This window comes from Schistocerca cancellata, chromosome 10 (genome assembly GCF_023864275.1).
Source record: "Schistocerca cancellata isolate TAMUIC-IGC-003103 chromosome 10, iqSchCanc2.1, whole genome shotgun sequence".
In the NCBI taxonomy this organism is placed as follows: Eukaryota; Metazoa; Arthropoda; class Insecta; order Orthoptera; family Acrididae; genus Schistocerca; species Schistocerca cancellata.
Genome location: NC_064635.1, coordinates 89644465 through 89671514, shown reverse-complemented (window position 1 = coordinate 89671514; position 27050 = coordinate 89644465). Strand labels below are relative to the sequence as shown.

Below are 27050 nucleotides of genomic sequence, written 5' to 3'. Positions count from 1 at the left end.
ACTTGTTCTTTCTTTGTGCTATTAATTAATATTTTGTTTAATCTAGTTGAATCTAATACAAAATAATTTATGATAATTTTACATATTTGGTTGCACATATCTTTTGCAAATTGTTTGTTCATCCAATTGATTGTAAAATGAGTACTGTTACATAAACCTGTCAGAAAAGGTTTTGTTCAAATGTAAGTCTTGAATGTTGTTGAAATGTAAGTCTAATTGAAATCCATTTAAACACATAAATTTCAACCATAAACAGTAATTTCTGACATAGAGGTGTATGGAAATATGTACTTGTGGAAAATTTACGAAGAAAATAATTATGAAATCTTAATTACATAAATGTGGAGAACCTCTGTAAATGAAGGGAACAATTCCCATGAAGGGAGTCTCTAGTAATTAATAAAAAATGTAAATGTATTATTGTAAATACATATTCGAGAAGTTATTCTAGAATAAAATAACAGACATGTACTAATATCGTAGTGTACTAGCTATTCTGGAGTAAACATACATTTATATATGTATTTTCAGTTTCTTATGTCAATTGTAATTGTTAGTTAATCAAAAAATTATTCTAAACAATGCCGAAGATTGTTCGGGATTGTTAAGAAAGCATAAATAGTTACAGCCATGTTGGCAAAAGCGGTCAGTATTTGGACAGAAAGCATGTAGCTTGTTGACCATGATTTATTTCATTATTGTAAGTATGTTACAACTTATTTCAGATTTGTCAAGATGCTTTTATTTACTTTGAGATTGTAATAAATGTTCAGTGGAAACATTATACTGGATTTATTATTTAAAAAATAACTTTATAGTTTTTTTTATAGTAGCTGTTTTGCAGGACTTCTGTTGCAACAGATTGCCAGCTATGCTGAGTAAATTAATGCACAGTAACAATGTAACTTATACACATTTCGATTTTAGAATATGTAACAATTCTGGAGCTACAGTTCATAATACAGTCAAACACATAGGGTTACACAGATTATAACCTGTTAAAACTGAACATTGGCAATACTTTGTCAGTTTCATAAGTGATGAAAAATGTTCAAACATACTGTTGAATCAACCACTGATATAACTTAAGTGGCTTGTCAGTGCACTTGAGGATATTGTTCTTGTGGTAACATTTTATAAAAGTTTTTTTCCTGGACTGGACAAACATATAGTTGAGCTGTGTGCTCCACTGCACATATGTCACCTCAAGTCAGAAATAATGAGGCACATTAGCAAAGAAAAGTGAACATGGTCTGACAAATAGACTGAAATTCATCTTCAATCATACAATTTCTTTCAGAACTCATGGTGAAATGTTTCGATTACTGAAACATATTCAGTCATGTCTGGTCCACAAGTGACTGCCTTGAGTTATGGGAATTATTTCATGTCATGAACTTGAAGCTGATTTTTCCACAGGATTAATTTTTGTTCGATAGCATCAGTCCTGTCTGCCACACCTGTAGGCAAATGATTCTCCCCTTGGAATGAGACACTCAAATAATTCAAGTAATTTATGATGTCAACAATAAAAGATTTTTTCACCACTCTACTTACATTTAACTCAGTTTTATTCCCTAATGGCCGCCTTCAATTCAGACAGCAAGCACCATTGTTTTGTGAGAAAACAAGTGCATCATATTGTCTTTGGGGCTGCTGTTGTAATGACATTCCAATTAACATTTTTCCAGCTCATAATAGTACAATAGTATATTAAGACCTTTCCTTGGCCTTTAAATGATACAAAACACAAGGCAATTCTCTCTTAGCACTGAATGAGAGGCTTCTTCACTACTTCTTCTTTGTAAAAGTGCGTTGACATCATAGGACTCCTAATGCAGAAGGCAAATCTAATTTAATGCAAGTAGTACTGTCAGCAAACTATTTGGTGTCTGACAAGATGACTGTCCATCTCTAGTGGCGTCCGGCTGCAGCCTTCCTTGACCTCTTCCTCCTCGTCTCTCAGCTCCACTCACCACTACACTGAATGCTAGGCAGGAGTGTGGCCGTAGTGCTCACACTCAGGGAGTGTTGTTTGGCCAGGACTGCAACAAACAGAAGTTCCTTCTCAGTTACTGAATAATTCCATTCATGTTTACTGAGACTGTGATTAATAAATGCTATAATTCGACTTTCACCACTTTCACATCCCTTTTACCTTGGAACAATTCACACCCAAGATTGTATCCCAACAGGTCTGTGGCCAATTTAAACTCTTGATTCATTTTTGGGTGACACAACATTATTTAATATTATCAAAAGCTTCAGGTGTATGGTACACTTCCATAACCATTTAGCTTTTTGTTTTCATAAACTTAACAATCTTGGATCATTCATGACCAGCCCTTATACACATTTTCTATATGAGACAGCTAAACCTAAAATGACTGTAACTGTTTCATATTCTTAGGCTCAGGAGTAACCCTAACAGCTTGTCTTCTTTTAGGATCAAGTTGCTTCACTAATTCCTATTATAGGGCCTAAAATTTTAATTCTTGCCTCCCAAAAAGACAAACACAATGTTTCACTGTTATTTCTTTTTTATTATTGACTTAGTTCTTCCTAAGACTTAGAAACCAGAAGTAAATCACCTACATGCACAATTAGATCTCATACGAATTCAATGTCCAAAAATTTCTCTAAAGCTTGAATAAAAACTGCCACTGAGATGCTCAATCTGAAAGATAATACCTTAAATTGGTAAGATTCACCTTTGAACAAGAAGGCCGTACATGGTATCTATTCTTCAGTTAATGGAACATACCAATATCTAAACATTAGGTCCATTGAGTCAAAGAACCTGCTTCCTCAAATTTAGATAATAACTCTTCTACAGTTATGCATCTCCCACTTTCGTACCTACAGGGTGGTCAAAACATTCTGAAAAGATTGTAAGGGTGTTACAGGGTAGATTCTGGTGAGAAATTATTGTTCAGTTGTGCCATTTATGGTTTAATTAGCATTGAAGTTAGCAGGTTATTGCAAGCACAAATTCATGTAGCCTGCCAGAGACTTGTCGCCAAACATGTTTCTCATTTGGTTTCTTCAGACCAAACAAATGTAGCTCTTGGTCACCTAACTTAAGTTTATCACTTTCACAAATGGCACATTTTTAACTGTTAATGAGGATTTGAACAAGTGTAACTCATGGACCCACAGATATCTGTGCATTACCACATTTTAGCACATTTAGCTTGAATTTGCATACACAGTGACCTAATTAAATCGGGAAGAGTGTAGTGTACTGAATTTTCTTATTAACAATTATTTCTCAGCAAAACCTGGCCTGCAACACCCTTACAAGATTTTCAAACTGTTTTAGGCCACCAGGTATATATATGTATATTCAGTTTTCTGGCACAGGTATATGTATGTATATTCAGTTTTCTGGCATCCTAAACCTAACAAACACCACCTGCAGGTTTCTTAACTACCGATAATGAGTTACTACAGACACTAATACTACCTTTCATAATATTATTATCAATCATCTTCTGAATTATTTCTGAAGACTCATAGGTATGGATAATCAAACAATGGAAACTCCAGGTAGGAATATCAACAATGTAGGAAAAGATCATTTGCTACTTACCATAAAGAAGACACATCAAGCTGCAGACAGGCACAATTGAGGCACTCATATGTAGCTTTCGGCCACAGCCTTTGTTTGTCAGTAAAGACACACACACACACACACACACACGTCATTCACACTGGCCTCAACCTACAGTAACATACTGTCCCCACACCCTCCAGCCTACAGTTTCCAACCCCTATGTCCTATCATCTCTTCCACAGTCTCATTTCCCATGTTTATTTGCAGCCCTCTGCCAATGCGTCCACCTGCCTTGCCCCGCTACTCTGCTCCTCTCATTTTTTGTTCCTTTCCCCACCTCCCTGCTCCACAACCTCCTGACACTGTGTCTGTTGGAATCTATTCCCTGCCACTCCACCAGATAGCGTTTGACAGATGTGGATAAGCTTCATGGAAGAAAGGTTTATTTTCCTTCCATTTAAACTTACAAATCCATCCCATTACCTGAAAATATTTTCTCTTTCTTTTAAAAGATAGTGCCTAATTGATACTTTCATTTATCAGTTAAAATACTTGAGTCTTACAATTTCAATCAGATGCTTTTCACTAATTCTTGTTCCGTCTGTTTGCGCTAGTACAAGATGTAAAATTTATTCCTTACTGCTCTCTAAATTCTTGTGCTATTAAAGATAACCAAGTTTGATTCGATTGGAACATTTTCCATGGCAACTGTAGTCTATTTCAAAACAGGAAAAAGAATTCAGCAGTCAATTGCAAATACAATCTGTATTTTTATAGCAAATCTAGATTTCAGCTCCTGAATAGCTTATATTGTGTGTGTGTTTAAACTGAATCCAATAGAATCATCACACTTGTGACAACACATGTTATTCTTTGACTTTAAGACGTACATGGCCAGAGTTAGCATCTGTCTATATATTAGGTTGGAGCATAAGTTTGTATTGTTTTTGTTTTGCATTTTGGTATTCTAGTTGCTATGGGTTTATTTACCAAATGTAATTTTATGTTTGTAGTTCACTGTTGCTATCTGAGTTTACATATTGTCATTTTGAGATAGTGAGTGAAGCTGTGGGCGCTACAAAATAGTGGCATGTGGAGAAATCTGAAGATTTCCGACATATTCTTCTGCTTGAGTTCAATAGAGAGGTGACTGCAACTAAGTCAGCCAAAAAACATTTGCACCATGTATATTGACAATGAAAATGAACTGAGCACAACAAGAAAATGGTTTGCTCATTTTAAGGAGGATCATTTTGACATCAGTTACTCTCCACATTCAGGAAGACCTTTGGGGTTTGATGAAGATCATTTAAATGCGTTAATTCACAATGATCCATGTCAGCATACTCAATAACTGGTAAATGTGATGTAATGTGATCATTTGACCATCATACAACATTTGCATGCAATGGGGAAGGTTAAAAAATCATTCACATGGGAACCACAAGGTCTAAACCAAAATCACAAAAATCAGCAGGTTGCCACATATGCATCTCTGCTTGCTCATCAATTGGCTCATGAACAGCATGGACCTCTATCATTAATGCTGATGAGAATTGGTGTTTTTATGCTAACATAAGGAAAAGAAAGGAATGGTTGATGATGATGATGTTTGGTTTGTGGGGCGCTCAACTGCGTGGTTATCAGCGCCCGTACAATTACCCAATCTTTGCTCAGTCCAATTTCGCCACTTTCCTGGATGATGATGAAATGATGAGGACAACACAAACACCCAGTCATCTCGAGGCAGGTGAAAATCCATGACCCCGCCGGGAATCGAACCCGGGACCCCGTGCTCGGGAAGCGAGAACGCTACCGCGAGACCACGAGCGGCGGACAGAATGGTTGATCCCACAAAAAAGTAGCAATTCCGTGTAGAAAGATCTGCATGCATCCACAAAAGATAATGTTAAAGATCTGGTGAAATAGTAACAGTATGGTGTATTATGAAATGCTTCCCTGAAGTGTAATGATCGCTGCTGATATTTACTGTCAACAACTGAGACATCTTGCAGATGCCCTCCAAGAACAACCAGGAACATGGTGTGAAGTGATGCCTGCCCGCATTCTGCTAGACTGACAAAAAAACACTACCTTATTTAATTGATCTTGCACCCTTAGATTTTCATCTTTTCTGATTTCTATCAACCAACCTTCAAGGAACTTACTTCCCAGGTGAAAATGCGCTCCGAACATGGCTCAATGAGTTAATTGTCTTAAAACCATGTGATTTCCTTAGTCGCAGAATCAAAAAGCTGCCCAAGCATTGGCAGACTGTCGTAAATATTGAAGTAGAACACATTATTGATGACTAAATTCTCTGTTACATGTGTCTGTTGTGTTCATTAAACTTAACGTGATAATGCTATGAACTTATGCACCAATCCAGTAGTCTTAAAATCATATAGTAACATGGTGTCACAAGCTTGATGAGTCTATATGACTATTTAAATGCACTGAAGATAGATATTCAGTAGCTGAAATCTAGATCTGCAGAAAAAATACAGATTGAATTTATGGCTGAGTTTTCCTTTCTTGAGATATAAAAGACATTTTTCTGCCAGAATCTAAACACCTAATCATATAAATATCTAGTAACCAAAATTTCACCAGCCACAATAGGTCTCACCTGTCCCTTTTCGGCTCCATCCTCTGTTCCCCAATAAACCACTCATGAGCAGATATTAGACAGTGAATGCTACTACTTTTCCTGTACAAGGGCCTGTAGTTCCATTGGTGTATCCTGGAACTTGGCACCTATTCCAGAATGTGGATTGTTTTCTGACAACTGCTTCAGAAAAGACCTCTTTGGCAGTCAATTTGAATATTCATTCTTTATAATGCTTGAACAAAATGTTTGGTATTTATTGTTATTTTGTTTCTTAACTCCAGACTATTATTTTGTTTCTTAACTCCAGCCTGTTTAGTCTCACTTTTAAGTTTAAATCATGTAGAATATTAATTTCCATTACCTGATGAATGCTTGTGCTCACTCTCTATTTAAGGTATCTAGGACTTCTATAAAACTTAGTAATTCATTATCATTTGCACACCCATGATACCATGTGTCTTTTTGCACTTGGTAATGTAGAAAATGAGCTAATACCTGAACTAAATGAGTATCCTCAATGGGGTTGAATAGATATTTTGACCATTCTATACACTTGTAACTCTCTCAACCACTATTATAATAATGTGGATTAACTACTCATGTGCTAACTTTTTTGTGTGTTTGATGACCAATATTTCTTTTTAAACTTGTCACAGAAATCATTCCACAAAGTGAATTATTCAGAATATCCTGTACTACACTTTGTAGTCTCCTCTTCTGGATAGTTTAGAACAAAATCTATCTTTTTTTGAAGCATCTCCATGTGTGTGACTCTGAAAATGCTCTTAAGAAATATGTAGAATGATCATCTTTTTTTTTTAAATTGAGCAAATTGTTTATTTATATTAACTCCTGATTCTAAATAAAACTGTACTGAAAAAACACTATTTTAGTACATTCCTTTCTCTTAACTCCTTTCTTAGTTTTTGAGATTCTGCCTCTTTTTGGATCTACTCATGGATGAGGTGTGCTGACTAATGGTTCTGTCTTTTCATGTACTTTTTGTTCAGTCAAATGATTTACACAATCCTTCAATGTTATGAAAATGAAACCTGGGATACCTACTTAATCTGAGTCTTTATCTTGTCGAAAACACTGAGCCTTTCTGTATTGTCTGGAATTTGTTTATGTCCCTCAGCAAATTCTTTTTCAGTAAACTTCTTAATTTCTTCTATATCAGCTGTTACATCTTTCAATTGTTTATTTGCCTCATCCCTTACTAGATCACACCACTTACTTTTGTCAGAATTTAATTTATCTTTTAAACTTAATTGATTCCAGTTCTAATATTTTTCCATTTATAAGAAACTATTTATGATGTGAGTCAGCAATATGTTCCTTCAACTTATTGGTTTGTAGGTCTATTTTGGCATTATTTGTGTCTAATTTGACATTTAACTCAGAAATTGTCTCATAAGAGTATTCTCAAACTCAATGTCTTGTGCATTTACATTAACATTTAGGTCAGCAATAGCCCTTAAAGTTTCCCCTGTTTTTCTTGTTAATAGTGACATACAGTTTAAATCCTAATAGTTGAATACTACTTCTATAATTCACAACTGTCATTAGCACATTCCTAGGAAATCACTACAAAAATCTGCCCAGTCATCCCTCAACACACAAAATTAGATGAGAGAGAGTAAAAGTTTCCTGGAGCAAATAAAACTCACCCTGCAGTGCTGTGCAATAATCAACGTCATAATGTGGCCTGCACGGCTCTGCCAGAATTCTTTGATACCATGAGTTGGTTACGCAGCTCTCTCTCACACCTGAAATCGTTGCATAGCTGCCGGTTGCCCACTGCTGTTATCACTGTCGACCAAAGCAACTGGCATGAATCTTCCATTTCACTGCCTTTAAAAACCTTCTTTGTTGAATTCAGTGCTGTGACTTAATTGCATTTCAGCAGCAACACATTTTATTGTAAAGATAACCTTTTAGCATGTGCACTAACACATGCATTTTCTCCCTTTAACCAGTTATTTGTCTTGTTGCCAGGGCCAATGGTACAATTTTACAGTAATTCTTCATGTAAAATAGTTATTCTTTGTAAATATTTTCATTGAATAACCTTCCTTATCATTTTTTGCATTATATTTCTTGCTTTTATCACTTTTTGTAACATCCATTAGTCTTTTACAAAGTTAAGAGTTTTTGTTACACTTCCAACAATAACATGACCCATGTCTTGCACATGGACACAACCAATGTCATGTTTTTGTGTCTTTTGTGGAATATGTTAATGTAGTTCTTGCTACACCTTATGCCCTTGACACTGTTTTCTTGTTACACTCTGCTTCAACTTGCACTACATCTGGAATGCTGTTGCTATTATGAGAATATAAACCACAATTTCAACTTCTCTCAAGTAACATGGAGATGCTTCAGGAAGTCAATCCCCAGGGATTCCCATTTGAGTTCCTGAAGTGTCTTCACAATATTTGAATGTTGTTTGAACCTACCAGCAACAAATTTAGCAGCTTTCCCTCGAATTGCTTTGATACCTTCCTTTAATCTGACCCGCTGCAAACCTGAAATGCTCAAGCAGTATTCAGGAATGGGTCATACTAGTGCCCTCTATATGGTATCCTTTCCAGATGAACCACACTTTCCTAAAGTTCTCCCAGTAAAATGAATTCGGCCATTTATCTTTCCACTACAATTCTTACATTCTTGTTCTACTTCATATCACTTTGCAGCATTATGCCTTGATGTTTAATCAATGTGACTGTGTCAATCAGCACACTATTAATGCAGTATTTGAACATTATGGGGTTTTTTTCCCTCCTCATCTCTGTTAGCTTACATTTTTTCTACATTTAGAGCTATCGACCATTCATCACACAAACTAGAAATTTGATGTTAGTCATCCTGAATCCTCCTTCATTCACTCAATGATGACACCTTCCCTTAAGCCACAACATCATCAGCAAACAGCCACTGATCACTGCTCATCCTGTCTGCCAGATCATTTATGTATATAGAAAATAGTAGAGGTCCTATCACATTTTTCTGAGGCACTCCTGGTGGTATCCTTGCCTGTGACAAACACTTGTGGTCGAGGACAACAAACTGCATTCTGTTACTTCAGAAGTCTTTAAAACACTCTCATAACTGAGAACGTATTCCATATGCTTGTACCTACATTAACAGTCTGCGTTGGGGCACCATGTCAAATGCTTTTCTGTAATCTAATAATAGGAATCTTCATGTTACCTTTCATCCTTAGTTCATTGGATATCATTTGAGAAAAGGTTAAGCTGAGTTTTGCATGAGGGATGCTTTCTAACACAATGGTGATTCGTGGACAGGAGCTCTTCTGTCTCAAGGAAATTTATTCTATTTGAACTGGGTATATGTTTAAGGATACTGCAGGAAACCAATGTTAAGGACATTGATCTGTAATTCTGTAGGTCCATTCTTTTACTCTTCTTATACAAAGGAGCCAGTTCAGCAGCGAACAGTGAACAAAACAGTTCTATGCTAAGACAATTTATCTTTGGGTCATAATCTTCAGTAAGCATAAACACCTGATGATGAGCTAAATATGCTTGAAATCGGGTGCAATACGTTAATTAAACATAAAATAAATAATTATAACAGCTATTTTCTGCCTTAGCCTGCACTAAAGCAATGATAGAATGTTCACGTTCTCGACTACACCTCATTAGCTGTGTATTGCTGCAACTGTAGCCATACATTCAGAATCCACTACAAACATATGTTTAAAGTCAGATGTTTTTCCTCTTCCTCTATTTTAATTGAAACCAACTGCAATGAAATCAACTAAAGGAATCCTGTGACACACTTAAGTTCATAATCATCAAATGACTGATGGAGTTTTCCATGCTTTGCCAGTTACTACTATAATATTGCTTATCAGTCATAGGTGCATTTATGTTGCTCATTTTCACTGCATTTTGAATGGTGGAGCTGGAAAAATGGAGACATTGGGTGTCGGCCACAATATAGTATCAGTACTCACTTTATGTATTCGACTTAAGTGTAGCAGCAGGATAACCACACAAAGAGGCTGACATCAAGAAGCCAATAAGGTAGGCATGAAACTGCACCCAGTGTCATATTTTAAGAAACATCCACAGTTGCTGTTGTGGTTGGGCAGGCAGGGAATGGGTGTGAATTATGGTGTGGCAGACTATAACAATTGTTTATCACTTCCAAAACATAGTGACAGTCTAGTGCAAAAAAAGAAAAAAGGAAAAAAAGAAAGAAAAAAACTGCCAGAAAGATGCAAGCATGAGACATTTCGTTGCCATTAACATGCATATTATGGATCTGTGTTATGTGTGGATACTAGGGTGCAGATGCTATTCACCTGCCACTGAGAAACTCTTTCATGAGTAGAAAATAAAGTCTAAGCTACAATCTGACATAGTGGTAGTTTAGCGTCATGAATCAGCTGCTTATACATTGCATCTGCAAGTGTTAGAACAGTCTTCCAGCTGTACTATCATATTACATCCTGATAATTCTCACTGGACTACTGTGACATGATAAAGTCATTGTTTGTAAACTAACACCATGCACTGACTATGGATCACTGCATAGAAAAAAATCAGCACAATGCTCATCATGGTGAACATAATGTTATCTTGGTATGTCTCTGTGTTAAGCATAATGCAAGTTGAAAAGCTCTTCACCACAGATGCTCCTCGCCTTTACTGACAGAACATCAATAGTGGTTATACTGTAATCATTCTGAGCAGACACTTGTCATTTCTCAGTAATCATAGGCTTAATGGCAGTTTTGCTCAAGGATGACTTATTCCAGACATTACTGTCTGCATTTTTTGTTCTTTATTCCTTGGTGACAACTGGTTCTCCATTCACGTTAGCAGCAGCACATATTCGCTACTGTCAATTTTTACACAGTTTTTTGAGCATGCTTTTCAGCTAACTCTTGATTTGGAATGCAATATTATTCATAGCTTACAAAGCCTCTCCTAGGATGTTCACGTTTTGTGGTGAAAGCTGAGCTGAGCTGTCCTTTCATTTGTGTTGCTCTGTTTTGTGCACAGTGCCAGTTACAGGATTCTTGAGAAAGACATTTTCAAAGTCTGTAACGATCAAAAGATGTGTTGCTTTCTTATAATGTATACAGTGTAACCACTCAAGACACTTCAGACGTGCGGATCACATTTGGTGAACTAGCTTTTTGGTTTCCAATGTGCTTATGACAGAAAAACGGAAATAATGTGACAGTGATTTATAATCTTTATCTGCAGTCAGAGCATCTGAGTATTATTAATAACAGCACTGTAGTTCATAAACACAAATAAAATCCATTGACATATACAGTTGGTATTCAGGCCCTCCTGCACCTTTTTTTTCATACACAAGATGTGCTCACCTTACACCAGGCTTACACCATCTGGTGAAATGAATTCTTCCTACTCATAGTACAACTGAAACAATGTAGAATACATTTGGCAATGGTCTGACTGCTGAGTTACTTCCTGTTGTTGTTGTTGTTGTCTTCAGTCCTGAGACTGGTTTGATGCAGCTCTCCATGCTACTCTATCCTGTACAAGCCTCTTCATCTCCCAGTACTTACTGCAACCTATATCCTACTGAATCTGGTTAGTGTATTCATCTCTTGGTCTCCCTCTACGATTTTTACCCTCCACATTGCCCTCCAATGCTAAATTTGTGTTCCCTTGATGCCTCAGAACATGTCCTACCAACCAGTCCCTTCTTCTTGTTAAGTTGTGCCACAAACTCCTCGTCTCCCCAATTCTGTTCAATACCTCCTTATTAGTTATGTGATCTACCCATCTAATCTTCAGCATTCTTCTGTAGCACCACATTTCAAAAGCCTCTATTCTGTTCTTATCCAAACTATTTATCGTCCATGTTTCACTTCCATACATGGCTACACTCCATACAAATACTTTCATAAATGACTTCCTGACACTTAAATCTATACTCGATGTTAACAAATTTATCTTCTTCAGAAACGCTTTCCTTGCCATTGCCAGTCTACATTTTATATCCTCTCTACTTCGACCATCATCACTTATTTTGCTCCCCAAATAGCAAAACTCCTTTACTACCTTAAGTGTCTCACTTCCTAATCTAATTCCCTCAGCATCACCTGACTTAATTCGACTACAGTCCATTATCCTTGTTTTGCGTTTGTTGATGTTCATCTTATACCATCCTTTCAAGACACTGTCCATTCCGTTCAACTGCTCTTCCAAGTCCTTTGCTGTCTCTGACAGAATTACAATGTCAGCGGCGAACCTCAAACTTTTTATTTCTTCTCCATGGATTTTAATACCTACTCCGGATTTTTCTTTTGTTTCCTTTACTGCTTGCTCAATATAAAGATTGAATAACATCAGGGACAGGCTACAACCCTGTCTCACTCCCTTCCCAACCGCTGCCTCCACTTCATGTTCCTCGACTCTTACAACTGCCATCTGGTTTAGGGTATTTCGCCTGTCTCATACATCTTGCTCACCAGATGGTAGAGTTTTGTCAGGACTGGCTCTCCCAAGGCCGTCAGTAGTTCTAATGGAATGTTGTCTACTCCCGGGGCCTTGTTTCGCCTCAGGTCTTTCAGTGCTCTGTCAAACTCTTTTCGCAGTATCATATCTCTCTTTTCATCTTCATCTACATCCTCTTCCATTTCCATAATATTGTCCTCAAGTACATCGCTCTTGTATAGACTCTCTATATACTCCTTCCACCTTTCTGCTTTCCCTTCTTTGCTTAGAACTTCACTTGATATTTCCTTGTCTGTCTGATTGAATAATCTGAGTTATTTTCTTTAAAGGTGTGACATTGATGTATCTCTTTATGATTTTGAGTCCAGGGTGATAATTCCACGCAGAAATTGTAACTAATCTTGTCTTTTACATAGCAGTTTATTAGTTCTAGCCACCACCAGACAATAAGGAAGAGACAACCACAGCAGTGCTTCAGTGATACTGAGGTAATGTGTTTGCTTCTGAAGCAATGGCTGCTTTTCGTCATGGTTCCAGCCTTGTTGAAGGCCAGATTATTTTAGCTATTTTGTAACAGAGCGACAGGCAGTCGGAGCCAAAGTTTCAGTTTGACATAGGACAGCAAATAAACCATACCGTTTCGAAGTCCAGAATGCCTAATGTCTTATCCACTCGTGCTGTAATAGGCACACTCATGTGACAGGGTTTTCTGTTTTATTTACATACACTTTCACCATAAAGTTACTGCCCTTTGCTTGAGGAAATGTCTTTTTTCAGGGCTAAACTGCCAATTTTCTTTTAAGAAGTTGACATAAAGACGTCATAACTAGACACCAGTAACAATAGTGCATAGGAAAAATGACGTTCAGGCGAAAATGGAGTAATAGTCACCCCTTTGGTTTTTGTTGCTTTCCGTTACAGCCTGTTGTACTTCTACACTCGACTTCTGAACCTTTTCTGTTGAATGCAAGTAGCGTGGTACGGTTAAATGTTTGCAGTTCATCACGTATAACAATGTTTCTTGAAACAGGAAAATCCTTTGCTAATATGCTTTGCCTACAAGCTCTCATTCCTCACACAGCGCAGGTGTTCTACCCTGGCTTGCTTCCTTCAAACATCTGTTAAACCCAGAGTAAACAGTACGTTGCAAAAAATAGTTCAAATGGCTCTGAGCACTATGAGACTTAACTTCTGAGGTCATCAGTCCCCTAGAACTTAGAACTACTTAAACCTAACTAACCTAAGGATATCACACACATCCATGCCCGAGGCAGGATTCGAACCTGCGTTGTTCCAGACTGTAGCGCCTAGAGCCTCTCGGCCACATCGACCGGCAGTATGTTGCAAATGATAGACTTTTTCCACTTGAGATTCTATTTTACAACTCTTGAAAACTGTTCAAAAGTTTCGAGAATGCAAAATCCAATATGTAACCTACATGCAGATAAAAAGAAGAAGAAAGAATGACTGGAATGAGAGGATTCGATGTTGCGACTTAGGGGCTACACTACTTTATGTTTACCACCACACCACGAACAGTTAAAGCCTTGCACATGCTCAACGAAAGGACAATACTTCCTCCAGACATTTCCGCATTATACAGTGTTGTCAGATCATTCATACTGTCGGATTTAGAATTCTGAGGGGTGAGATACTTTACTGACCACCTGAAGTGAATGCCTCGGACATAGTATCTGCAGTGGCTGGCCGCCATTCAATTTGTTTTCTCTAAGACTGTATCTTTACTAACGACGTGGTGATTTCAGAGCACCTACATCCATATGCTAGGGCTGTTCGGGAAATAATTTCCGATTGATCGCGAAATGGAACCCACTTTGAAAATCAGAAATATTTTATCTGCAACAGTTAGCTACAGCTTCCAGCCACTGCTCTACATAGTCACCACTCCCATTTTGACATTTGCCTTAGCATTGTACCAACTTTCCAATGCCCTACTCAAAGAAGGCAGCCGACTGAGCTTCCCGCTAATCCTCTATGCTAATCTATTGCTCATTATTTGAGCGAAAATGTTGTCTTCATAGGCAGTAGTTAATGTGAGCAGATATGAAACACAGAGGGAGCCAATTACGGTCTGTACTGCAGGTGATCGAACACTTCATTGCCCCTCCAGATTGCAACTGAGAATTGTCCCAAAGTAGGAACCATATGACAGTTCTGTAATGTGGGCTGCATAACATCAGGTGAAATCTCTCACCAGGACCTCATACTTGGTGGGAGACACTATTTTCTATGCATCATTATGTGCTGACCATGCACTCAGAACTGAAAACAGTGAAGTGATGCAACCTACAGGCATACTAGAGTCACTGTCGAACACGTATGTACAAATCTTTATTAGATTTTCATAGTGGTTTCCATTTCTTGACAGATCTGAACTTACTTTCTGAATATTGCTCGTAGTTGACAGGCCCACTTATAGAGGCCACCTGGGTCAGCACCCCAGCGTACGCCAAGGTAACAGCATTATTTAAGTGCTCACAAATGAATGCTCAGCCTACTCTGTAAATTGTATAATTGTTGTCCAGTCAATATGCTCAGTGCTGCAAACTACCTGTATCTTATATTTTGCTCTATAAAATACTACATTCCACATATCGTGTTTGTTCCTGCTATAACAAACTTGGCAACATGTGAGGGTTACATTTTCTCTGTGTGTTTGTGTCAGTGCCAAGTAACCCGCAAACATCGTGATGGAAGAAATACTCCAACATCTCATTGCCCAGCAACAAGCTTCACGGAACAACAGAAGGCTCTCGACACCACTCTCAATCAAGTGGCGTTTGCATATTTGCAGTAGGTTACTCTCCTGTCAGTGCAACTATCACCATTTCCAGCATATGACCAATCGGCTGAGGACTGGGACTTGTATGAGACACGGTTTCACCAAGATTTCCATTTTTTTTTTTTTTTTTTTTTTTTTTTTTGCCAGCTTATCATTTGATGAAATGTGCAAGCTTTTCTCAACCTTTCACCGTGACAGAGCGCATGTCATTGCAACATGGGTAGAATTTAATATTTTCAGAAATACCAAAACTAATCTTACAAAGCCTGGGCTGCAGAGTTACTCAGGTTGAACCACTATTGTAAATTTGTCACTAGTACCCATCGCGAATCCTATGTTGATCACATGGTGCGTGACGATATTCATCTGCCCCCACGTAGGGGAGTCCGCAAAAAAGCACTTCAATGTGAGAACCCAAAGCTTACGGATGTGCTCAATATGGCACAGTCTTTTGAAGTGTCACTGACCACAGGCGATCAGATTGCTGCATTGGGAGAAGTATAGGAAGCTGCTTAGTCAACCCTTGTTAGGCATGCTGCAAGTGTTCAGGATGATGGGGAAGCAATTGCAGCAGTACAACCTTCAACTGAGCGTTGCAGGGGGCAGCGTTGGTTATGGCCACAGCAGCAACAGACTGCATCACAGCAGCGCCGCATGCCCCTTCCGTCTAGCTCGTACTGCTTCGTCAAACACAAGTGACTAGCATGTCCTAAGGATTGGGCAGCTTACAACCAGTGTCAAAAGAAAGGCCACATTGCATCGGTCTGTAACTTGTTTTCAAAAGTAGTGGACACAGTAGTATTGATGGACATAAACTGTGTGTCTACAATGACTGTTTCCCCCCAAAAATTGTTTATTGACTTGCACGTGTTTAATAAACTGCTAAAAACGCAAGTGGACACAGGAGCTGCAGTGATTTTAGTAAACGCACATGGACTTGGGCTCCCCTCCCCTCACACAAGTTTACAGAAGTTGGTTTGCTACAATAAACAGCACATTGATCCTAGATCAGTTCTCCACTCCTGTGTCTTACAAACCTGTTGTTCGTCCCCTCACCTTCCTTATTGCGGATCATTCCCATACTGTAGACCGTTTCAGGTTAGATGTGTTTAATGCTTTTGGTTTCTCCATTGCCTGGAAGGTAAATTTAGTGTCAGATCATCAACAACTGGAATCTCTCTGCTCCAAGTTTTTGTCTTTTTCCCCCCTGGGCTAGGTTATGCTACCGGTTTTCTAGCCCACGTTACCATGAAAGAGTCCACCTGCCCTAGTTTTTTCAGGCGTGACAGGTGACTGTCACGCTGTATGGCTCTGTCAAGGCCGAATTAGACCATTTGATGTCACTCGATGTCATGCAGCTTATTTCTTCCAGTGAACTGGCTACACCACTGGTCATCGTTAAGAAGCCAACGGGTAAGCCTTGTCCTTTCTGAAAGTATTTGTATGAAGTATGCCATGTACGGAAGTGAAACAAGGACAATAAACAGTTTAGACAAGAAGAGAATAGGAGCTTTTGAAATGTGGTCTAAGGAAGATTGCTGAAGACTGGGTGGGATAGATCATGTAACTAATGAGGAAGTACTGAATAGAATTGCCGAGAAGAGAAATTTGTGGTACAACCTGACTAAAAGAAGGGATTAGTTCGTAGGACATATTCTGACACATCAAGGGATTATCAATTTAGTAGTGGAGGGAAGCATGGTGGTGGGGAATCATAGAGGGAAACAAGAGATGAACACAGTGAGCATATTTGAAAGGATGTAGGTTCCAGGTTGCAGTAGTTACTTGGAGATGAAGAGGCTTGCACAGGATAGTGTAGCATGGAGAGCTGCATCAAACCAGTCTTCAGACTGAAGATCACAACAACAACAACAGCAGCAACGCCACGCGGGATTAGCCGAGCGGTCTAAAACGCTGCAGTCATGGACTGTGCAGCTAGTCCTGGCGGAGGTTCGAGTCCTCCCTCGGGCATGGGTGTGTGTGTTCGTCCTTAGGATAATTTAGGTTAAGTAGTGTGTAAGCTTAGGGACTGATGACCTTAACAGTTAAGTCCCATAAGATTTCACATACATTTGAACAACAGCAACATTTTATCTCGTATCAACACCAATAAATTGTCATACAATTCAGGATTCATCGGAAAATAATTTATGAAATCTTTCGGGTCCATGGTTCTGACTTCAGTCAGTAAATTAACATGTGACCAGTTGCTCTTTGTTTTTCAACCACTCTCGGACCAGTTTCCACTTTTTCATTGCTTTTTATCGCTTGCAAAAGCACTCCGTCTTCAGGCCACGAGTGGCCTCCCGGGACCATCCAACCACATTGTCATCCTCAGAGGAGGATGCGGAGAGGAGGGGCGTGGGGTCAACACACCGCTCTCCCGGTCGTTATGATGGTATTCTTGATCGAAGACACTACTATTCAGTCGAGTAGCTTCTCAATTGGCATCATGAGGCTGAGTGCACCCCAGAAAATGGCAACAGTGCAAGGCGGCCTGGAGGGTCACCCATCCAAGTGCCGTAACTTCGGTAATCTCACGGGAACCGGTGTATCCACTGCGGCAAGGCCGTTGCCTTTATTGCTTGCAAACTGTAGCTAATGTAATTACAGCACATCTTTCTTTTGGATGTTCGCCATCCTAACCTCGTAATGTTACGATGTCAACTGACAGTTTTTGTCAATGTTACTGTGAGGGCGCTTCAGTATACTGAAGGACTGAGAAACTAGTATTGTCAATAAGTATTGAATATGTGTAGGCCCCTTTACCCTCTTCCATTTCTTCGTGACAAGGTGAGTTGTGTAGTGTTGCAGACATGTCCATGCTATTTGAAGTGAGACTGTCAGGAAGGCTATCACTGTATTCTACACCTACAATTTGGGATTCTTTGCTTTGGGATTTATCATGAATCCTTTACCCAGAACACCTTCCTCATCATCGTCCCTTGGCTATGGATGGTTGCCTTTCCGTATTTCCTTTTCCCCTTCCATAGGTTGGTTGTTCATATTTGCTGTACCTCTTTGAATCATTATGGTGTTCGTGGATTCCTCTAATTTTCCTTTTCCCCATCTGACAGTTCTGCCATCCATGATTTCCTTGACAATTGTTGTCGGTCTTCCTGGCTATCTGATAGTGTGTCATGTAATTTCTGTCGAACCTGCTTCACTTTTTCTCCCAGGATGGGCGCACTTTTATCACCTCCGTAATGAGAAGTCCTCCGTTTCTTGTTTTCTTTGGTGGAGCTATCTCTTGAATCGTCATTTGTCACCTGTGATTCGTTGATTATTCGGAGCTGAGGTGCGCATTATCTGCACCGCTGCCTCGTTCACTGTTATGGGGTTGAGCTGACTGCATCTTTTAGAACAATGACTCCCAACTGTTCTTAGACCACTACCCCTGAATCCAATCAGATATTATACAGGGTGTTACAAAAAGGTACGGCCAAACTTTCAGGAAACATTCCTCACACACAAATAATGAAAAGATGTTATGTGGACATGTGTCCGGAAACGCTTAATTTCCATGTTAGAGCTCATTTTAGTTTCGTCCACCTACGCTCAATGGAGAACGTTATCGTGATTTCATACGGGATACTCTACCTGTGCTGCTAGAACATGCGCCTTTACAAGTACGACACAACATGTGGTTCATGTGCGATGGAGCTCCTGCACATTTCAGTCGAAGTGTTCGTACGCTTCTCAACAACAGATTCGGTGACCGATGGATTGGTAGAGGCGGACCAATTCCATGGCCTCCACGCTCTCCTGACCTCAACCCTCTTGACTTTCATTTATGGGGGCATTTGAAAGCTCTTGTCTACGCAACCCCGGTACCAAATGTAGAGACTCTTCGTGCTCGTATTGTGGACGGCTGTGATACAATACGCCATTGTCCAGGGCTGCATCAGCCCATCAGGTATTCCATGTGACAGAGGGTGGATGCATGTATCCTCGCTAACGGAAGACATTTTGAACATTTCCTGTAACAAAGTGTTTGAAGTCACGCTGGTTCGTTCTGTTGCTGCGTGTTTCCATTCCATGATTAATGTGATTTGGAGAGAAGTAATAAAATGAGCTCTAACATGGAAAGTAAGCGTTTCCGGACACATGTCCACATAACATATTTTCTTTCTTTGTATGTGAAGAATGTTTGCTGAAAGTTTGGCCGTACCTTTTTGTAACATCCTGTATAGTATCCCCCGCCCACGCCCCCCCCCCCTACAGACTACTCCCACCCCTCAACCGCCTCCCCCGTCATCTCAAATTTAACGCCTGTCCAAACTTTAGAATAAAAAAGAATTTTCTTTGAAAACATTTGTTTCTAAAATGGTGAAAGCTAAATGATGTATAGTTTGTGTGTGTGTGTGCGTATGTATGTGCAGTAATGAATGATGAAGCAATGCTACCTACAATGCAGTTGCGCAAGCTAACCATCCAGACGTGCTTTCTCTGTACTACTCCTCTCCCTAGTGGCAATTGCTTCGACCACACCATGCATCCCAAATTACAATCCACCTATGTAAATTGTGTGCACTATCGTTGCTGTTTTTAGATCGCCTGATTGCTGGACTCCTTACTTCTGAAGTGGCAGACATTGCAACACTTCAGGCTGTTAACGCTTTGTGTCTGACTATTCGAATAACAATAATGATCATAATTCTGTGTACACCACTGCAGTGGTGTGCTACCAATTCGTTGATATATCTGTTTCAAAGTAGGTAATGAAACAATTTTTGGTCTATTGCAGGAACAATCTACAACTTGTAGAAAACATTTTCATGAGATATTTAGCGTTTGTTACATGTGTCTTACTTTTATTTTCATAGATGTACAGTTCACATTACAAAGTACGTGTGTAATCGGTGGCCAATGCAAGGCACTTGTAACCTCGACCGCATGGCGTCAGGCGTTAATGCTACTCATTGAGGAAAAAGTTGTTATTGAAAACTTACACAGAGTGAAGAAAAATTCGAGCACTTCGACTGCGCAGCGCGATTGCTCGCATACTAGCAACACAAAAACTTCTCTCACAAAATATCGTCCTGCGCATATTTCGGACAGTAAATGGACGTTAATGACTGGCAGTCTGGCAACACTGTAATCACGTGTTCAATAACTACCTCTGTCAGGAATAAGCGGTAGTGCTGTGCAGTTGGTGCAGAGAAGATAAACAGAGAAATCCAAACTCAGGAAACCAGAGGATGGATACACGAAACGGAAAACCAAGAAACTACCCTTCGAGAAGACCAACTTGAAGCAGTCACTGAGCTGGGATTTCTGATGCTGTGACTACACTTTACATAGATACAAAACCCACCTGATCAATGGCTTTCGTCTGTAAGAAGAAGTCTGCAGCGATTATGATTTTAAAATGAAATAATGGAATGAACAATGAATGTCATGTAGTCTATAATTAAAAAGTATAGTCAGTCTGCTGTTGGCTACTCTCGAAGGACTTCCACTTTAATGGTATGAGTTGTAACATTTTTAATGTGATCACGCTCTGTAATATCGTTAGTGTGAATAAACCAAATAAAAAAAAAGGGAATAACGTTTCGGGTTGGCATGTAGGAGGTTGATGGTTCGCTTCTGGATCGAGGCTTATTTGTTTTTATTTGTAAAAAGTAGTCTGCGTGGTACGGTATCTGCATTCTTAATCGTCACACAGCGATTGCAGTGGATCTTCTACAAAACATTTACTGTTATGTACAATGAACACGGAAGTACAATCGTTTTCATTGGTCAGCTTTTAAAGAAGCCTTTTGCACGGCGTGGACACGAATTGTTTCAAGCCACTGCGTTTACTAGATGCCAAACTTGTTTTGTGTGTATCCTCCTCCAGTTGTCACGTCTATTAATACCATTAATATTCTTCCCACGTTCAGGACCATCACATTTCGTTAGGGCCTTATGTCACCAGTAGTGCTAGCAACGCGATTTGCAAATACACACATAAAAAAAAGTTTTGCATCATCCCGGTTCCCAGAACTCCTGAAGATATACGTTGACTGTGGATACTGTATCACAGCACAGTCCCTCTGACTGTTTAGAGATGTCGCTAAACCCGCCCAAAGATGTAAACAACCATACGTGACAAGCGCCTATTAGACAAACGGGGCCCGACAGCCGATCAGTTCCAGTCATTCCGCCAGGAAAGAGGTACACGGCTCATGTCTGTAATTCAACTATGCCTAGACGGTCAATACCGCGGTTCGATCGTGTCCGCATTGTTACTTTGTGCCAGGAAGGGCTCTCAACAAGGGAAGTGTCCAGGCGTCTCGGAGTGAGCCAAAGCGATGTTGTTCGGACATGGAGGAGATACAGAGAGACAAGAACTGTCAATGACATGCCTCGCTCAGGCTGGCCAAGGGCTACTACTACTGCAGTGGACTACCACTACCTACGGATTATGGGTTGGAGGAACCCTGACAGCAACGCCACCATGCTGAATAATGCTTTTCGTGCAGCCACAGGATGCCGTGTTATGACTCAAACTGTGCACAACAGGCTGCATGATGCGCAACTTCACTCCCGATGTCCTTAGCGAGGATCATCTTTGCAACCACAGAACCGTGCAGCATGGTACAGATTGGTCCAACAACATGCCGAATGAACCGCTCAGGACTGGCATCACTTTCTCTTCACCGTTGAGTGTCACATATGTCTTCAACCAGACAATCGTCCAAGACGTGTCTGGAAGCAACCCGGTCAGGCTGAACACCTTAGAGTGCAGCAAGATGGAGGTTCCCTGCTGTTTTGGGGGTAGCATTATGTGGGGCCGACGTACGCCGCTGGTGGTCATGGAAGGCACCGTAATGGCTGTACGATACGTGAATGCCATCCTTCGACCGATAGTGCAACGATGTCGGCAGCATACTGGCGTAAATCTTGTGAATGACTTCCTTCAGGATAACGACATCGCTTGACTAGAGTGGCCAGCATGTTCTACAGACATGAACCCTATCGAACATGCCTGGGATAGATTGAAAAGGGCTGTTTATGGATGACGTGACTCACCAGCCAGTCTGAGGGATCTACCCGGAATCGCCGTTGAGGAATGGGATAATCTGGACCCATAGTGCCTATGAACTTGTGGATAGTATGCCACAAAGAATACAGGCATGCATCAATGCAAGAGGACGTGCTACTGGGTATTAGAGGTACCAGTGTGTACAGCAATCTGGACTGCCACCTCTTAAGGTCTCGCTGTATGGTGGTACAACATGCAATGTGTGGTTTTCATGAGCAATAAAAAGGGCAAAAAGGGCGGAAATGATGTTTATGTTGATTTCTATTCCAATTGTCTATACAGGTTCCGGAATTCTCGGAACCGTGGTGATGCAAAACTTTTTTTGATGTGTGTAATTTCGATGGGACCATTGCGGGAGGGTACACCGAAAACAGGTATGGAACCTGGTGGATGCTGTGGCACGAAACAATATGTGCCCATGACGTTCAAAAATCTTCGTTAAGAGCTGTCCAATGAAAATGATTTCTGTGTTCTTAGTATGTAAGCACAAATGTTTTGTAGAAGACGTACTGTAATCGCTGTATAACTACTTTTAGCGAATAAAAACAAATAAGCTTCATCTCAGAATCGAACCATCGACCTTCTACATGCTAAAACAAAACGCTGTCCACTGCACCAAATGCAGAGCACTGTAAAACGTGCTGAAAGAGGTATTTGCCGTACATGTGATTACAGTGTTGTCAGATTGCCAGTGTTTAACGTCCATTTACTGGCCGAAATATGTGCACGATGAAATTTTGTGACAGGCATTTTTGTATTGCCAGTAAGTGATGGGTCGTGCTGCGAAGTCCGAGTGCGCTACTTTTTCTTCACCCTGTATAATCAGTATTAAAGTCTTACAAAACTGTGTTAAAACCAGTAACGTTTTAAAAGTAATTTTGTTTCATGACTGAAACAGAATCACACCGTTTTGGATTTTTTACCCCTTAGCAAATCTCATTTTACCCCTCAATGGGTAATTACCCGCAGGTTGGAACCACTGTTCTAGAGTTTTTTTCTACATTAGCCTGCTCCATTCGTGCGTGCGACGTGGCCCACAGTGTCATCAATAACTCCCTCTGATGTCTTAGCTAGGACTCCACGAACTGCTGCGACGTACGTTATCGGTAGTCGTTAGCTGTGACATAGTGGTCGGGACAACTGCCTCACATATCCCGCGGCGCTGCAGACACTGAGCGCGCACATCTCCCGAAGAACACAGCCCGCGCTCGTTCTTGGCTGCCCCTCGTAAATAACAATAGCCATATACCCTCAGACGTTGATGTATGACGGTATATGCTTTATCACGTCAATTTTTACCGCTCCCACACATTTAAGACCGAGAATTTATGTGCAGCTACCACTTCTCAGCAATGTTGCTTACAAGGAGAAACTCCGCACCACACCCCCTTCAGGTTTTGTTGTAAGAGGGCCCATTGGACAGCCTGTCAAAACCTGAACACAAATCAGGCATGAGTGGTTGGGTTGTTTGGGGAAGCAGACAGAGGTCATTGGTCTCATCGAATTAGGGAAGGATGGGGAAGGAAGTCGGCCGTGGCCTTTCAAAGGAACCATTCCGGCATTTGCTTGGAGCGATTTAGGGAAATCACGGAAAACCTACATCGGGATGGCCAGACGCGGGATTGAACTGTCGTCCTCCCGAATGCGAATCAAGCATGAAAACAGGAAGATGTATTGAATTGTAAAAAAAGAAAAGAAAAAAGGCAAAATAGACACAGTGAACGGTGCAAGGACAAGTAGTGGAGTATAGCAAGTCGACAGGGCAACGTCGTCGTGATTAGGTGGTCACAGTGTTGGACTGTGATGCCAAGCCAACCCCAACACTCCCTTGAACCAATTTTCTTTTTGTTTTTTTTTTCTCGCTGTTCACTGTATTGAAATTTGTGTCTTTGTTCGTTTCCGAGATGTAAGAAAGGGACCTGTAATAACAGTTGATTCTGCACAACTACTCTGTTAGCAGTCGGAAGGAAATGACTTTCGAATGCGAACTGCAAACTTTTTTTTTTTTTCAAATCTTATGGGATTTAACTGCTAAGGTCATCAGTCCCTAAGCTTACACACTACTAACCTAAAAGGTTAAGCCCGAGGGAGGACTCGAACCTCCGCCGGGACCTGTCGCACAGTCCATGAATGCAGCGCTTCAGACCGCTTGGCTAATCCCACGCGGCTGCAAACGTTTGATGGCAAAGCGACAAGTCAACCGATTTGTTCTCGGGAAAACACGTCCGGTGTGTCATACACGCCATTAGTGACAGTCCGTGTGTCATATGATAGGAATCTCTTACCGACGCACATAATTTGCATGCTTGGTAAGTGAGTGATATATGCCTCCTTGCCCGATTTATTTGTCCGTATGAATGTGAATGTCATCACTCCCAAGGAAATGATGAAAACATAATAGTTTGTCACATAAGCCGCAACAAAAGAATGCTGCAGTTTCACAATCACATAGTTTCTCTGTGATCTGTCAAATCATATGCTTTTAATGTTTTTGCAGTTGCGTTCCGTTTTGGAAGTTTTGATTCCTGAAATTCCTTTGTTGTAACATATTTCAGGCCCGTTTATTTGTTTTTTTTTTTTTCATTTCTGTTACTTGCGACGGTAACGTTTTCTTTCTACATGACTCGTATTGTATAACCAATGTGTAGTATGACAATTGCCAAGGCTACAGAACGAGAAAACAAACATCACAATGACCGGACGGACAGTTCTTAATGTTGTGAAAAGAAAAATGAGATAAATGGCACAAGGGAGTTTTGAACACGACTCGTCCACTTCACAGTTCACCATGACAACCACGACGCCACGGCTGGAAACGCTGGCTCAATATTGCACTTGGTACGCTTGAACCGTTCACTGTTTATTATTATTATCTTCTTTTCATAGTTCAGTACGCCATCTTCCTGTTTTCATGCTTGATCTTTGCTCAGTTGTTAACGGGTTATCCACTGGACCATCTTACCACTAAATCTGAGGAGGGAGCGATGGGAAGTTAGAATGCTGCCATAAAGCTTCAACACTGCGTTAATTTGCTCTGACGTTATTTCAAACTGTAGTTCGAAAACTGTGCATCAAAATCCTGTTTGAGTAACAGTAATATCACCGACATTGCCGTCAGAATGTTTGAACTTTAAAATTATTTCCATATAACTCCACAGTTCGATCACATTTTTGGGAGTTTTTAACCTAAGATAAAGGTACTACAACTGATCGACGGATGAATTCCAATTATAGCCTCTGCTGTTACAAAATTTAACTACTTCTTCCATACAAAGTCCACTACCTCCAATTGTTAAGGTCACGCATAGTTATTGTCAATTATGACTTTCAAAGTGCTTTTTCTTAGAGGTTCTGCCAGTAGAAATCCTGTTTGATCTGAACGCTCGATGGAGTTAAAAAAATTGGCTCTGAGCACTATGCGACTTAACGTCTGAGGTCATCAGTCGCCTAAAAATTAGAACTAATTAAACCTAACTAACCTAAGGACATCACACACATCCATGCCCGAGGCAGGATTCGAACCTGCGACCGTAGCGGTCGCTCGGCTCCAGACTGTAGCGCCTAGAACCGCACGGCCACTCTGGCCGGCGATGGAGTTAAACTCACCGACAACTGCGCACAGCCACTGTACTGTGTTCATCATAAGAATAAACCTGATGTAAACATTACACCATGCACTCGTATTCTTCCACGCTTGCTTGAAGCTCATTGGATTTCGTTTCTCGTGGAGTGAAAGACAAGCTGTGTCCAGCATAGCCAAGTACGATCATAAGGACACGCTTTATGCTGTGTTACACGCACTTACAAAGACAGAACGATAATGCGGGACAACAGTGTTCCCGCGCATTTAACTTGGACAGCACTGGCCAGCCAGCTGGTCCAAGTAACCTGCAATGGGGCGAGCAGTTGCAGTTCAGACGGAGAAAGAGACGAGCAGAGAAACAATATGGCTTCGAATGTCATTTAATTTTTAAAGAAAACGAAATAATATTCGGCAAAAGTCCAGCACTATCGCACTTCTTATGTGATCAGGAGGAAATCATAAAATGCTCTCGTTCTCACCTAACATAGTATTCTAATTACAAGTCCGCAGCTCGTGGTCGTGAGGTAGCGTTCTCGCTTCCCACGCCCGGGTTCCCGGGTTCGATTCCCGGTGGGGTCAGGGATTTTCTCTGCCTCGTGATGACTGGGTGTTGTGTGACGTCCTTAGGTTAGTTAGGTTTAAGTAGTTCTAAGTTCTAGGGGACTGATGACCATAGATGTTAAGTCCCATAGTGCTCGGAGCCATTTGAACCATTCTAATTACAAACAAGAGTGACGAAAATTTCGAACTTAAACACAGGGTACATTTTCTGTGCGAGCTATTTTTAATGCAAAAGCGTACTGCAGAGAATTCACAGTATTGTTGCACACTGAAGGTACTGATTACAGTCAGTCGTCTGGTAACCTCGTAGCTCCTTCCTTATCCGAAATCGAAAAATACCTTTCAGTTCTGGAACTGCCATCTGCTACGAGTCGATCAACAACAGAATCCACGAAGCCACCCAAGCACCGTATTTTCTCCACTTCTTTTTTGATGT

At 40.4% G+C, this 27050-nt stretch overlaps 1 protein-coding gene across 1 annotated transcript in view; it reads right to left on the bottom strand.

Annotated features, from left to right (window-relative positions):
- Window positions 1-201: 201 nt before the first annotated feature.
- The window catches only part of LOC126106534 (zinc finger protein 3 homolog), a 578052-nt gene continuing 551203 nt past the window's right edge, over window positions 202-27050 (bottom strand). Inside the window, exon 8 of the mRNA XM_049912865.1 lies at window positions 202-2045. Coding sequence (XP_049768822.1) covers window positions 1991-2045 — 55 coding nt within the window. The 3' untranslated portion in view covers window positions 202-1990. The remainder of the gene's footprint in view (window positions 2046-27050) is intronic.